The sequence below is a fragment of the Diadema antillarum genome, unplaced genomic scaffold (genome assembly GCF_040938485.1).
Source record: "Diadema antillarum isolate AM-2024a unplaced genomic scaffold, OU_Dant_1.0 scf00000011, whole genome shotgun sequence".
Taxonomy (NCBI): Eukaryota; Metazoa; Echinodermata; class Echinoidea; order Diadematoida; family Diadematidae; genus Diadema; species Diadema antillarum.
The window spans coordinates 753,179-767,928 of NW_027270900.1; the positions used below are offsets into that span (position 1 = coordinate 753,179).

General features: G+C 38.1%; 1 protein-coding gene across 1 annotated transcript in view; it reads left to right on the plus strand.

Moving 5' to 3' along the window:
* Window positions 1–1,294: 1,294 nt before the first annotated feature.
* Window positions 1,295–14,750, plus strand: part of LOC139720508 (putative aldolase class 2 protein PA3430) — a 34,619-nt gene continuing 21,163 nt past the window's right edge. Inside the window, exon 1 of the mRNA XM_071631864.1 lies at window positions 1,295–1,497. Within this exon, the coding sequence (XP_071487965.1) occupies window positions 1,295–1,497 (203 nt within the window). The remainder of the gene's footprint in view (window positions 1,498–14,750) is intronic.

A 14,750-nucleotide genomic window follows, 5' to 3' on the forward strand; every position in this document is an offset into this window, starting at 1 on the left:
GCATAATACATAGCAAAAGTCACCCACATGAATACAGGATACCAGGAAATACCAAACAAATCATACCAAAACATGCCAGAAAATAGCATGAATGTTAATCAAGTCAGATAGATGTCTGATACAAAGATTCTAAAAACACAATAACTACAGTAAAAATGAATAGCTGTAAAAATTGTCCTAGCAGCTACACAGGGCAATATCTGTTTTTCCCCATGACAGAATAAAAATAACAATGATTGTCAATACAATTTTTATGTCGTAATTTCTCTTCGGAGAAAAAAGCACTGAGCCGACAGAATGTAGAACCCTTCCTATGGAGTAGAGAAAAATATTCTTCCAGAAAAGATGATGACATGCCATTTGTCATCGCCTATGAGATTTAGGTCAAGAGCTTTCCACTTCGTTGCAAGCAGGCGTCAATGTCACCCTTCCTAAGCTTTGGTCAGGGCTAAGATCTCCGTAGAAATGCGAGAAAGGTTCTCCTGAATACATCGCTATATGCGATCCTAAAATTCTTGTTAGAGAGGGCGTAAATGTAAGGGCTGACAGAGTAATAGACGGGGTTGAGCCAGGCCATGGAGTGAAGGAGCGTTGACAAAGGGTTTTGCGGTGCGGAAATGCTGTTCCACCAGTATGGTACCCAGGAGAGGCACAGAGCAATATAGAGCAGTGTCATCATTCGAATCAATGGATACTCGCGGCACTTTGAACGTCGGCAGCATCCTACTCGTTTGATCCAGCCCCTCTTGGCATGACGAGCAGACGTATGAACTGCCTCAAAATCCGATGGCCTTTGTTGAACTAAGTACATAGGCATTGGAATTTGGGCATCAATTTCCTGTTTCGTACCTTGCGTCATCGTATTGGTCGTGGGGGTTGGGTTCATTTGTTCTACGTTGGAAATTGTGATCTTTTCGCCATGAATTTTTCTTTTAAATTTCACGTCGTCCCCCAGAAGTTTTTCATCAGACTGCTGAATCTGTACGGACTCACTGATGGATGCGACCTTTTCGAATGCCTGCGAACCCTCAGGTTTTGACCGAGGAGAGGAGACGACGTCAATATTTTGGACGATTCTATTATGATTTCCCCTGACTTGGTCAGGGGGAGGCTGGACCCGCACTCGTTTTCTGCTTACACGGATCGCATGCAGAGTGAAGGCGTGTGCAATGGGCACTATAAGCATGAGAGGCAGAAAATAGAAGTACAGGATAAGGCTGTTGACAAACTTGGATATGGCGGTGGTGTTGTCAAGGCGACATCTTTTCGTTAATGGATCCCTCGTCACTTTCATATGGCTGACAACGGCGACTGCCATGGCAAATGTCAAAATCCAGAGAATGGCGATAACAAACCTAATCCGTCTCGGAGTGCAGCAGATGCGAAAGATCTTAGGTTTAACGATGAGAAAATATCTATTGAGGGCGATGGCAGTGATGCAAAACAGGGTGATCCCGGCAAAGACCTCAATGAAGGCTGTCCATATCTTGCAGAACAGTAAGTTTGATACGAAAGTCCGACTAGCTACACTAATAGCACACGCGAGATCCATAAAACAGACTGCGATAAGATTTACCAGAGACATATGGACGAGGAAAATATTGCACGACACGGCGCGCAGCTTCGCTCTGGTGCAAAACGCAAAAATAACCATCAGATTGCCAAAAAGTCCAACGACGATTAATATAACGTAATAGGACAAAATGATTGAGCGTATTAAGTTTCTGTTCGAACCTTGCAATGGTTCTGACGAGGGTGTGCTCTGGGCGTCCAAGTAGTAGTCCAAAGTTTCGTTGGTGTCATTATCTACGAGTGCGTTATGGGCAAGAACTGTCGGGTGAAGCTCCATCATGGAAGTGGTATTTGAAGCAATGATGGTGATGATGGTGGTGGTGGCGATGATGATGACGATGGAGTGACGGTAACGATGACTATGACTGGAGGAAACAGGCGCTACTTTTTATTGAGGTAACTCCCTGGTCCTAGTCCTGAAAATAAATTAAAACTATATCATGAGCTGATGAGCAATACGTGTGTTCGGTATGCATTAGCGCACGCATACAACACATTTCATATTCTTATTCTACACCTCTGTACACTCTAATAAAAAAAAAATCCGGGCAGAACTGACCCGGAACCGGGTCCGTTGGGGTCATACCCCGTTCTGGGTAAAAAATGACTTGGAATTTGATCATGAAGACCCGGAATGGAGTTGCCCTGACCCAATTCATGACTCTGAATGGGGACATATCTGACCCCATTTCTTGTCATTTCTGACCCGGAACGGGGTGAGAACCCAACGGACCCTTTCCGGGTCAGTTCTGACCCGGATGTTTTAAGACTGATTCATCTGATCTCTTTTTTTCTTCTTCTGAAATCTACTTGTCTCTTAAGACGATCGAGAAAACTGATCAGATAAATCATAAAGACAGCTTATACCGCAGAAAATGACGATGATTGCAGTGATTTGGAAAGGTCTTTCCATTCTAACTAGACGTTGATTCCTGCTTTTCGCAGGTTCCTTTTTCGCACAACTGGGAAGTCGTTGCTTCGAAAATGAAGTAGTTCTTTCATTTGTTGCATTAATCCGGAGGATCGTTATTCCGATTTAAGGCTTTCTATTTAAGGCTTGTGGGTTGTTTTTTTTCAAGAAACTGAATAGAATTGATATACAGAAGATTCGTCTATGCGGATATGACGGATTCGACTGTCTGAAACTGTCATGAGTTTTAATAATCAGAAAACTAGACAGCGTACGTTGACCCGAAAGTGAAAATAATGGTCCTTGTGTATTGAAATCCTTTGTACAGGGTACTTTGTTGCTTATTTCTTCGGCAAGGTGTCTATTTTAGAGTTAGAAAACAGGAAGAAGGGGAGATGGGGAGGAAGAATTGATGTCATGTACACTGCAAAATGATCGGTCTTAGATTTAAACACCACGAGTGTCAAATCGAACACAAACAAGTTTAAGGACCATTAATGTCTATCAATGTTTATTACTCTCTATCCGTTTGAAGGACCACACCGAAGGGTGTAGAAAGTATGTTGTAATGGTGTTGAAAAGTGTTCACATGGCACTCCGTGGTGTAAATTTGACACTGTACTATACTGCACCGGTGTTAATTCAACAATGACACTACATGATGTTGATTTGACATTGCTTTTGCTAATTTCAATAGTATAAAACCCACCCACTGTGAATTGGAAACTATGTATACACTCTCTGGTGTTACTGTGGTGTGAAAGAATTCAAATTTTTTTAATCAAGTTCTTTGTAAGGGAGTTCTTATTCGCATTGTTGAAGTTTAAAATCAACAAGAAGAATATAAAAGTTGATTACCTATCAAGTGTTTCTATTTTGAAGTGACATCGCATTTTAACGCCTGAATATCTGCAGAGTATGGTTATCAGTAATATCAGTATTTTTACTGTTTCACCGATTATTATCATCATCAGTCATTATAAGCAGCATAAAGACATTGTTAGACTCAAAGAGTAAACTATTGTTTTCATATGATATGTGTCGTATCATAAGACTTATATGTATAATATACATTTATTATATATATATATATATATATATATATATATATGTGTGTGTGTGTGTGTGTGTGTGTGTGTGTGTGTATCAACACTTGAGAAAGGGCGGCGAGAAGCTCGAAAATTTGTGTGAAGAAATAAACCGTTGGTGAATACAGCATAAACGTTGTTGCAGTTTTGTTATTTATCTTTTTATCTTGCCAACACGTGGACTACCTTATCAACATATATATATATATATATATATATATATATATACAAACAAACAAAAAGAAAATAAATTTCTGCTTATCTGGCACACAAAAGGAATTCTCCTTTCTCTAAGTAAATATGATCGAGCTTTTTCGTAAAGGTTTATCAACTGAGCGTTGTGCATGATGTTGCATGCATTCTCTGTACACTTACGGAGAGCATCTATAAACCATCTTTCTTTCGTCCAAAAAAGAGGGACACATACACATGCATGGCTAAACAATTAGGTGTACTATTCGAATGAAAGAGCTTATCAATCATACATAGGCTCATATTTTTTTTTTATTATTGCTGATTAAGGAGAAGCAGATGTGCAAATCTATTCTTTTTATTTTCAACAAAAACATAAATATTTTAAAGAAAACTAAACACTCAAAATACATGACAATATAAAATAGGTTTACTGAATATAAGTACATGTAAATAGAAATGCATGAAAATGAGGAGGAATGCTAAAAGGCAGTGCTTGTAGGGTGAATTCCCCAACACGCAATGCAACGAATCATAATGATTGATATGGTGTTTCACACAAAAAGCGGATTTTAATTAACTAAAGAAGCTATAAAGATGTTGATACCTAACTAACCCAGAACAGACACCCTGGACAAATCCCTACACTAAATCGCTGCAGGAAAAGCGAAGGAAGATATCATTTTCCTCTATTGCTCCTCGCCTATGGAACTCCCTCCCATTTTTTCCTCCGTGAAATTTACAAACTGGATCACTGTCTTCAAAGCCTCACTCAAACTCACATTTTTCACCGGGCATTTAATTGCTAACTGTCTTGGAGGAGTCTGCGCCTTTGAATGTATTTGTAACAGGTATATGGTGCCGTACAAATGCTGTATATATATATATATATATATATATATATATATATAAACCGGAAAAGTGGTGTGAAGATAAAGATAGTAGACTATTATAAGACGAGAGGTAGCGGATGGTTGGAGCCGCTTGATTATCCTCAGTGATTGCTTGATTATAGCAGAAAATATTTCTTTGCAACCATTAAACCATAAGCACAATTTTACGATTTCATGTTAGACATTAGACATTAATTTTCATGATGACACTCGGATAAGTTATTTTGAACAATCAGAAGGTTTTTCTTCAAATTATTCTTAGAGAAAATTAAACTTGGGGACGCTATCACAAAGGTTTCCCCCATATTTAGGTCTAGCAAATGTAAATATAGATTATATAAAAATAGTCCTACTTAAGGTAAATGAAATTCATCAGAGTGACAAGTTGGGTATTTATGGAAGGATCGGTTTCTCGCAAACATGCTGATCAATGTTTTGACAGCGAATTCCTTAAAAGATGATCGAAATCAAAATTTGTCATTCAATGACCCCAGTGAAATTTTGCAAGTGCAGATTGTCTATGTAGCAGAAAAGTACAGTTTTGACATAAACTCCACCGTGATTTGTATCGATTAGATTCCATGCGTTTCGCAAAATATTAATCGGTAGCCATGCCCCGTTTTCCATCAAAGAGGTGATGATTTGATTCTCCCAACCGTCACCATCAAATCAACCTGATGGGAATAGACACATTTGCTCTCTCTCTCTCTCTCTCTCTCTCTCTCCCTTTGTATTGTAACACGCAATATAAATTGTGTATATACTACAAATTGATGGATGTATGTTTTGTGAAAGAAATCATCGCTTCTTGATGGATTTATATATACCTTAATCAGCTTACCTGACAGGCCAGAAAAGTCGCATGTTCTGAAAAATCGCCCGCCCTGCTGCTATGACTGAAGATGCAAAATGCGTGATGGCCAGCCAGCAAACTGACACGACGAGCGACGAAATCGTTTAATAAGCAGATTCTCTCTCGGTTCTTCTCAGGTGTTTATAATAAGTGGGCGTTGCCATTCTCTTCTTGCTGCGATCTGTATGGTTGGATGACGTCTGACCTTACATCAATCCATCTCGCACAGCAGCTTCTTCACCCCACCTACCCTCCGCTTTATTTTGCGTCTTCCTTATGAACTCTTCTTCTTTTTGTCTTTCTTCTCCTTTTTCCGTTTATTTCTCCTTCTTGCATTGTTAAAATTTTCCTCTCCCAATTTTCTCTTCGTTCTTATTTTTTTCTTCTAACACAGCAACCAGTTCAACCAACAATATACCGCTGCTTTTAGTTCTACATCGTTAGCTATTTCATTCCCCTTATCTTCGCCTTTTGTTTTCTTATTATTTTCCGTCGTTCCGTCTGTCCATCCATCCGTCCTTCCGTCCGTCCGTCCGTCTATCTATTTCAAATATAAGTTAGTCTGATAAGAAAGAGCAAAATTTTACGAGTTTAACAGCAAAATTTAGATCGAATTTGGGTGAAAAATATGGAAGTTGTGACTTTCTGAAGTTTTACTAATATTTTCAGGAAACATTTGATATAGTATGCCATTTAGTTTGTACATAAAATTTGGAAATTTCATTTTTTTTTTATCATTAAAACGCAATTATGACCGAGGCTCAAATCTTGATAGGCCTATATCTAACTGATCACTATTCTGAAGTCATTTAACCAGGAACAGCATTATGTTTCAGATTTCAGATCCTTTTTTATTTTACATGATCTACAAAAAATTGTGAGGTTATCACATGGTTAACTTACTCATTTGCATATTCATATCCACTGTACAAGAACTGTTTCGCAGAAATTAGCTAAACGTCAAAATGTCATAACTTCCTTATTTATCATTCAATTTCAGTCACAGTTTCATCGTTGAAAGTAACAGCCTACTCTTCTTCTTTTTTCTTCAGAATAACTTATATGTGGACTGAATTTCCTCTTTAACAATTCGTCTTAATTGACTTTGTACAATTTACCTTCTCAGGGCAAAATGGCACCTTGATCTATTTAGCTTTAACTCTGTATAAATTGTACGAGCGAAGAAGAAACCCATGATCAATAGATTAATCTAGACGCGAAAGAGAAATTTCTCTCTATAGAGAGAAACTAGCTCTCATCACAAATTTATCTACACCCACAAGTCACAACTAGTATAACCACTAATCTGCCGTTATGTCTGCACAACAGTTTCTCTCAAGAGAGAGAAACCGTAGCAATTGTAGAAACTGCATTCTGGCAGGGACACACAATGGCCACTCAAGATACTGAAAACATCAGATTTATTAAGTTACAACGTCGGCATATTTATGTATAAATTTTCTGCCAAGGAGTTACCGGATGTTTTCACTCGCATGTTCAGGAAAAACTATTTGATTCATAATTATCCTACCCGCCAAAGTGACGCATTTCACCTTCCACGTACTCGAACAATTTTCGCTAAAAAAAAAACGATAATGTATACGGGCCCTAGATATTGGAATGACCTCTCCCCCGAAATAACAAGCTGCTTGTCTTTATACTCCTTTAAACGCAAATTAAAAGTCTTTATTGAGTGCATATCTTGCAGAAACTGAATAATTGTAATGTCTTATGTAATATTGTAGTATGTTATTGTCCGATCAAACATTCTTGTCAACACGCTGCAGATTCCATTTTGGGTCTTGCTGTCAGGCTCTCCGAATTCATCATTATCAATTCCACACTCTACTTCACTTCCCTCTCTTCCTCTTTCCCTCTTTCTCTCTCTAACTTTCTATACAGAGCTTGACGGCGGACACAAAATGGCTTGATAGCTGTACATGTTACTTCTTTGTGTCTTACTAATCATACCCTGGCGATAGATTTAATGCAACAACAGTTTATAGTGTATATACCAAAGTAGGCTTTATGATTATGCAAATCATGTTGTACTCCTGAAACCAATGATAGCTCGGTCACAGTAATAGTTCACATTTTAGATTTTTTTTCTTATTTGGCACCCTTACATCATCTGGTCTTATCTACTATCCGTTCTCCGTTTCTTTTTCACAAACACTGATTACTCGGGGCTTACAGCCAAACAAGCTTGCTTTCATGTAGGTCCCGCCATACTTTTCTTTGATCAACCCCATCTCGATTTCGAATTTGACCAGTTATTACATATAATTACTGTGTTATCACCATGTATATTGTTGTGTTTTGCACATTGTTTACAAGGTGAAAGAACTTGTTTGATTTCTGTTATAATGTCCATAAATGAGAAGTATGGAAATAAAATGAATTGAAAAATTGAAAAAAAAAGTTTCTTACAGACACCTTTGCAGTGCTACTTTGAAGATCTGCTTTTAAGAAGTCTTTATATACGCATGAGGACGTTTTCGTGGCACTGCCAAAATGATGAGATACACTATCTTTTAATCGACACAAAAGTACGTATCATATTAAGCCTTCCGTCTCAAGGCAAATATCATAATTATATTTGTTGCACACGAAGTGCAGATCAATGAACAGAATATCAGACTGGTATTAATTCGTAGTTACTGTGTTTCCGTTGCTCCCAAAAATGTTTTTTGTTAATTAGAGCAATAATTTCCACCCCCTTGGAGCCAAAAAGGTAACTGTATATGAAATATGAAAAAAATATTAATCCCAAATGCAACTCGCCACACGAGATCCACTGCAGAGAGGTATTCATGTATAAAGCTCTTCCTACTAACACAGTATACTAACATAGTATTATACGAACGCAGTATCGAGATTCAAAGCACTTTCATTCACAGCCAAGTGAGGGTTGTTGTTGTTGTTTCTTCGTGTGTGTGTGTGTGTATATATATATATATATATATATATATATATATATATATATATATGTGTGTGTGTGTGTGTGTGTGTGTGTGTGTGTGTTTAACTTTTTTAGGGGGGGGGATTGGGGCGTGTGTGAAAGGTAGAATAAAAAATTAAAGAGTAGAACATAAGTCCAGCCCGCGACGTTTTCTTCGCCATTTTTCATATTTTGACTGCCCGTCGTCTATACATGGCGTGATTGTCACAATTTGCTGGCTGGTGTGGTAGCCCAAGTATTTTTAGCCGGGGTAAACCACGTTGGCCAATACCTAGATCCATAATCGCTGTGAACGACGATAAGATCCAGTGCCGTATTATGAGGCCTCCATCCATTTCAAGCTTAATCGCTTATGATGGTGGTCTCCTGCATTCAATTATCTCTGTTGTTTACTGAAAAATACTGTATATCTTACTTTATGTTTCTGTGTATATCTACATTGCTCATTGCAATCACCTATGTGTATCTATTTATGTACTGTTATCGATTTATTTCACTGCACTTGTTATTCTTTGTCTTTGTACTTTTTGAAGTTTGCATTCAAATTACATCTGATTGAATGCAGAAATAAAAGCAAACAAACAAACAAACAATTTACAGCGTGGAGGAGATCATTACACTCACGCCATCTATCGATGGGCAGCCAAAGAATGAAATAGGGCGAAGAAAACATACCAAGCTAGATATTAATAAGACTGCGCAAGAGGCAATAATTCCCGTTTCTGTTCCAGGCAATTGTGACCATGCATGCTTCAAAGCGCATCGTCGCTCATTCGTGGTATCTATTGGTGTTATGTAATGTGATCGACGCTTTCCCTGCACTGTGGACGCCTGTAAAAGATAACGTGCGTCTAACTGTATGCCAGCGCTCAATAGTTTTGAGTGGAGGATCAAAGATACGGCAAATAAAAGTTTGAAAACGACTTTTGAAATCTCACAGTCGGCCATTGTTTCAAGAATGAACTCAGCTCAGATCAGGAAGACCATCTCTCGAAGACCATCTCTCGAAGACCATCACTCAGGAAGACCATCTCTCGAAACAGCCCAGCTGTTTGCGCCCTTAAATTCTATCACTGTGTTATGTATATTTTTCCTTCTTTAAAGATAGCTGGGACGAGGAAACAGCTGGTATTTCACATTCTCACTGCACTGCAACTGGTTGTTGAATGTCTTTTTTTTTCTGGATTTGCAGGTGCATGTGTTCCCTTCTTCATACATGCAATGTACACATTTCTAATACTGTCTAAACGGTATCATTGTTATTATATAATAAGTCTTGCCAGAACGACAATGGTTCATCCGCTTACAGCATGTGGCTTTTCCGACCCCTAACCTGCACTAGAGAAGAATTTGCTATATAACTGTATAATTGTACTTTTTTATTTTGTTTTTCTCTTATGTTCCGGTCATTGTTGTACCCGTGCTCCCCTTCTCAATCTTAAACTCGTTTTTAACTGGGACCTACGCTCAACAAGCTCGCTTTTGAGTAGGTTCCTTCATATATCTTTAGCATTCATTCACAGATTTCAAACTTAACAGATCGACCACTATTATGTTTTATATATTTGCAATATTCTATGTATGTCATGTATTTCATTTAATTTTGTTATATTTGATGTAGTTTTTCATCGAGAAATATGAAAAAAAATTGAAATTGAAATTGAAAATTGAATATTGTCATATTTGTAAGTTCAGATCACCTAGCACACATCCGTACCTTATCTTTTCATGTACTTTATCTTTTCATGTATGTTTGTTCATTTGTGCTAACGTCTATGCTGTCATATGACTGCGCGTGGTGTGCATATATACAGTAATATTGCTGCTTGACTTAACAACATCTAATATCAGTCCTGTTTGACGCAGGACAGGGCTTTCGTAAAGTCAGCACAGAGTATTTGGAAGAAATGCCATTGCTTTGTTTTGTCTTTTTCTGAGCGGGGAGTTAATAACATACGTGCATGTTTAGGTCCTACACATCCACTTCATGTTCCCCGCCCTTGGTCGCAACTATCGCCTCATTGCCGTTGCAGTGTGGGTATGTAGCATACACAAATAAGATAATTGGAACACATTTAATCTGTTAATCACTGCTCCCAATAGTAAACAGTGGCTTTAACAGAAAGCTTGAATACTGTATAGTGTGGACGGCATGGACAGTGGAATCAACCCACAGTTTCTTAAAACAAAGCTGGAGTTACAGCAATTTTGCATGAATTGACTTCCATCGTTGACGTGACTAATTGATCAGCTGAATCAAGCTCCTTTGCATTTAACGAAAGATGTACCATTAGTAAACATTGAGAAATCCATTTCACCTCAGAAATATTGATCGCTTTGCTAGATTTTTGATTTGTAAAAGAAAAGAACAGAGAAGACGACCTTCATTTATAATAAAATAAAAAGGAACGATAACAGCTGTTTTATATTTTTGTAATACCATTCTTTGTATATTGTTTGCTTCATGACATTTTACCTTCTTGTAAAAGTAATTTATGCTACTTTGCAATTATTCTGTATTATTTGGATACGGCAAAAAAAAATGAAATGGAATCTTTATTTTCAATAGCATATCGGATCATACACATAGATAACTGAAATAGTTTTTGTGTATAACCTGTACAGAAAAAAAAAGCTACCATAATGCCAACTTTGTATAGTACGGAATGCAGTTGAGACGTCTGACGACAAGAATCACTGTGGATTACAGAGATAATTGGGAGCCCTAGGACATAGTGGGTAAGACTCTTCATTCAGAGGTCCTAAGTTGTGCCTACGTCCTAGGACAAGATGTTTTTACCTACCACGTCTCAAGGTACTTAAAATCAATGGATAGCCTGGTAACGCTGTATGGTAATAATAATGGCAGGGGCCTTTGGTAGAGCGGTGGCAACACTGAAGAGGCCCCCTGTATAAAGAATACCATCTTAGCATAATACCTTTCACCTTGTCTTTACACTCCCTTGGTAGCATTTTCCTAGGTCGCCAACACGCACTAAACTAGAGTCTGGAAGTCTAATGTGTGAGAGAGTAACAACTCATGCACGTAAATAATTCACTTCATTAATTCATCGCAAAGAGCAAGGTGTATAACCCGGTGAAGTGGTCCCGCCTCACATCCAACTGAACCCAATTTTTTCGTCAGACTAACTTATATGTGGACTGAATTTCCTCTTTAACAATTCGTCTTAATTGACTTTGTACAATTTACCTTCTCAGGGCACAATGGCACCTTGATCTATTTAGCTTTAACTCTGTATAAATTGTACGAGCGAAGAAGAAACCCATGATCAATAGATTAGTCTAGACGCGAAAGAGAAACTTCTCTCTAGAGAGAAACTATAGCTCTCATCACGAATTTATCTACACCCACAAGTCACAACTAGTGTAACCACTAATCTGCCGTTATGTCTGCACAACACTTTCTCTCAAGAGAGAGAAACCGTAGCAATTGTAGAAACTGCATTCTGGCAGGGACACACAATGGACACTTAAGGACGTTTCTTACAGACACCTTTGCAGTGCTACTTTGAAGATCTGCTTTTAAGAAGTCTTTATATACGCATGAGGACGTTTTCGCGGCATTGCCAAAATGATAAGATACACTATCTTTTAATCGACACAAAAGTACGTATCCTAATTAAGCCTTCCGTCTTAAGGCAAATATCATAATTTGCTGCACACGAAGTGCAGATCAATGAACAGAATATCAGACTGGTATTAATTCGTAGTTACTGTGTTTCCGTTGCTCCCAAAAATGTTTGTTGTTAATTAGAGCAATAATTTCCACCCCTTTGGAGCCGAAAAGGTAACTGTAAATGAAATATGAAAAAAAAAATATATTCCTTTTAAATCCCAAATGCAACGGGCCACACGAGATCCGCACTGCAGAGAGGTATTAATGTATATGTGAGGGTTGTTGTTGTTGTTTTTTCGTGTGTGTGTGTGTGTGTGTGCGTGTGTGTGTGTTACTTTTTTAGGGGGGGATTGGGGCGTGTGTGAAAGGTAGAATAAAAAATTAAAGAGTAGAACATAAGTCCAGACCGTGACGTTTTCTTCGCAATTTTTCATATTTTGACTGCCCGTCTATACATGGCGTGATTGTCACGATTTGCTGGTCGGTGTGGTAGCCCAAGTATTTTTAGCCGGGGTAAACAATGTTGGCCAATAAGCCAGTTCGGAGTTAGCTCATGGGCACATTGGTCCGAATGACCTTTCTTTTTTCTCAGTCGGTTAAGGGGCTCTTCACTCGTTTTCAGAGCGACATAATGCATAAGCTTTGCGCAACGATTTATGGTATTCATCAATCCTGCTGAAACAAAGAATGAACTCGCATAGACCAGATGGCCAGAATGATCCGTCAATTAACACTTATGGGAAAGCATCCATTTCATTATCTTACATTGAATGTAAGAACAACCTCTTTCTATCGATATTGCCAAATACCACTTTTGCTGTCAGGTGGATGTGCTGGCAAGCAGCATTTATAAGGATTACATGAATAATCATTATACATAATAATACATCAGTAGACGCTTATCCCAGTGACTTTAAAAACCAACGTGCCTGTTGGTCCGAATGTCCTTTTTTCTGCTCATGCGCAGCCGGAACTCCGAACTGGCTTTATAATACCTAGATCCATAATCGCTGTGAACGACGATAGGAGATCCAGTGCCGTATTTACGGCACGGAGGAGATCATTACACGCACGCCATCTATTGATGGGCAGCCAAAGAATGAAATAGGGCAAAGAAAACATACTAAGCTAGATATCAATAAGACTGCGCAAGAGGCAATAATTCCCGTTTCTGTTCCAGGCAATTGTGACCCTACATGCTTCAAAGCGCATCGTCGCTCATTCGTGGTATCTATTGGTGTTATGTAATGTGATCGACGCTTTCTCTGCACTGTGGACGCCTGTAAAAGATAAAGTGCGTATAACTGTTTAATCCAGCGCTCAATAGTTTTGAGTTCAAAAGTTTAAAGATACGGCAAATAAAAGTTTGAAAACGACTTTTGAAATCTCACAGTCGGCCATTGTTTCCAGAATGATGAACTCAGCTCAGTTCAGGAAGACCATCTCTCGAATATCGTCATATTTGTAAGTTCAGATCACCAAGCACACATCCGTACCTTATCTTTTCATGTGCTTTATCTTTTCATGTATGTTTGTTCATTTGTGCTAACGTCTATGCTGTCATATGACTGCGCGTGGTGTGCATATATATACAGTTATTGCTGCTTGACTTAAGATTCAACATCTAATATCAGTCCTGTTTGACGCAGGACAGGGCTTTCGCAAAGTCAGCACAGAGTTTGGAAGAAATGACATTGCTTTGTTTTGTCTTTTTCTGAGCGGGGAGTTAATAACATACGTGCATGTAGGTCCTACACATCCACTTCATGTTCCGCGCCTTTGGTCGTAACTATCGCCTCATTGCCGTTGCAGTGTGGGTATGTAGCATACACAAATAAGATAATTGGAACACATTTAATCTGTTAATCACTGCTCCCAATACTAGTAAACAGTGGCTTTAACAGACAGCTTGAATACTGTATAGTGTGGACGGCATGGACAGTGGAATCAACCCACATTGAGAAATCCATTTCACCTCAGACATATTGATCGCTTTGCTAGATTTTTGATTTGTAAAAGAAAAGAACAGAGAAGACCACCTTCATTTATAATAAAATAAAAAGGAACGATAACAGCTGTTTTATATTTTTGTAATACCATTCTTTGTATATTGTTTGCTTCATGACAATTTACCTTCTTGTAAAAGTCATTTATGCTACTTTGCAATTATTCTGTATTATTTGGATACTGCAAAAAAAAATAAATGAAATGAAATGGAATCTTTATTTTCAATAGCATATCGGATCATACACATACACTGTAAAAACATCGATGTTAGATTTAACACCACGGGTGTTAAATCTAACACCGATCAAACTTCAATAAAGGACCACACCCACAGGTGTTAAAAATGCACTGTGATGGTGTTGAAAAGTGTTCACCTGACACTTCGTGGTGTTAATTTGCCACTGTACCTGGTGTTATTTTGACACTGTACTGGTGTTAATTCAAAAATGACACCACATGGTGTTGATTTGATATTTGTTGGTGTTAATATCAATGGTTTAACACCCGTCCAGCTTTAATAAGAGACCACACCAGCTGGTGTTACTTTGGTGTAAATTTATTTTCACATTTTTTCAAAAATCTAGTATTTTAATGTAAAATTCTTGATCGTCTTGTTTAAATTAAAAATCAACAAGA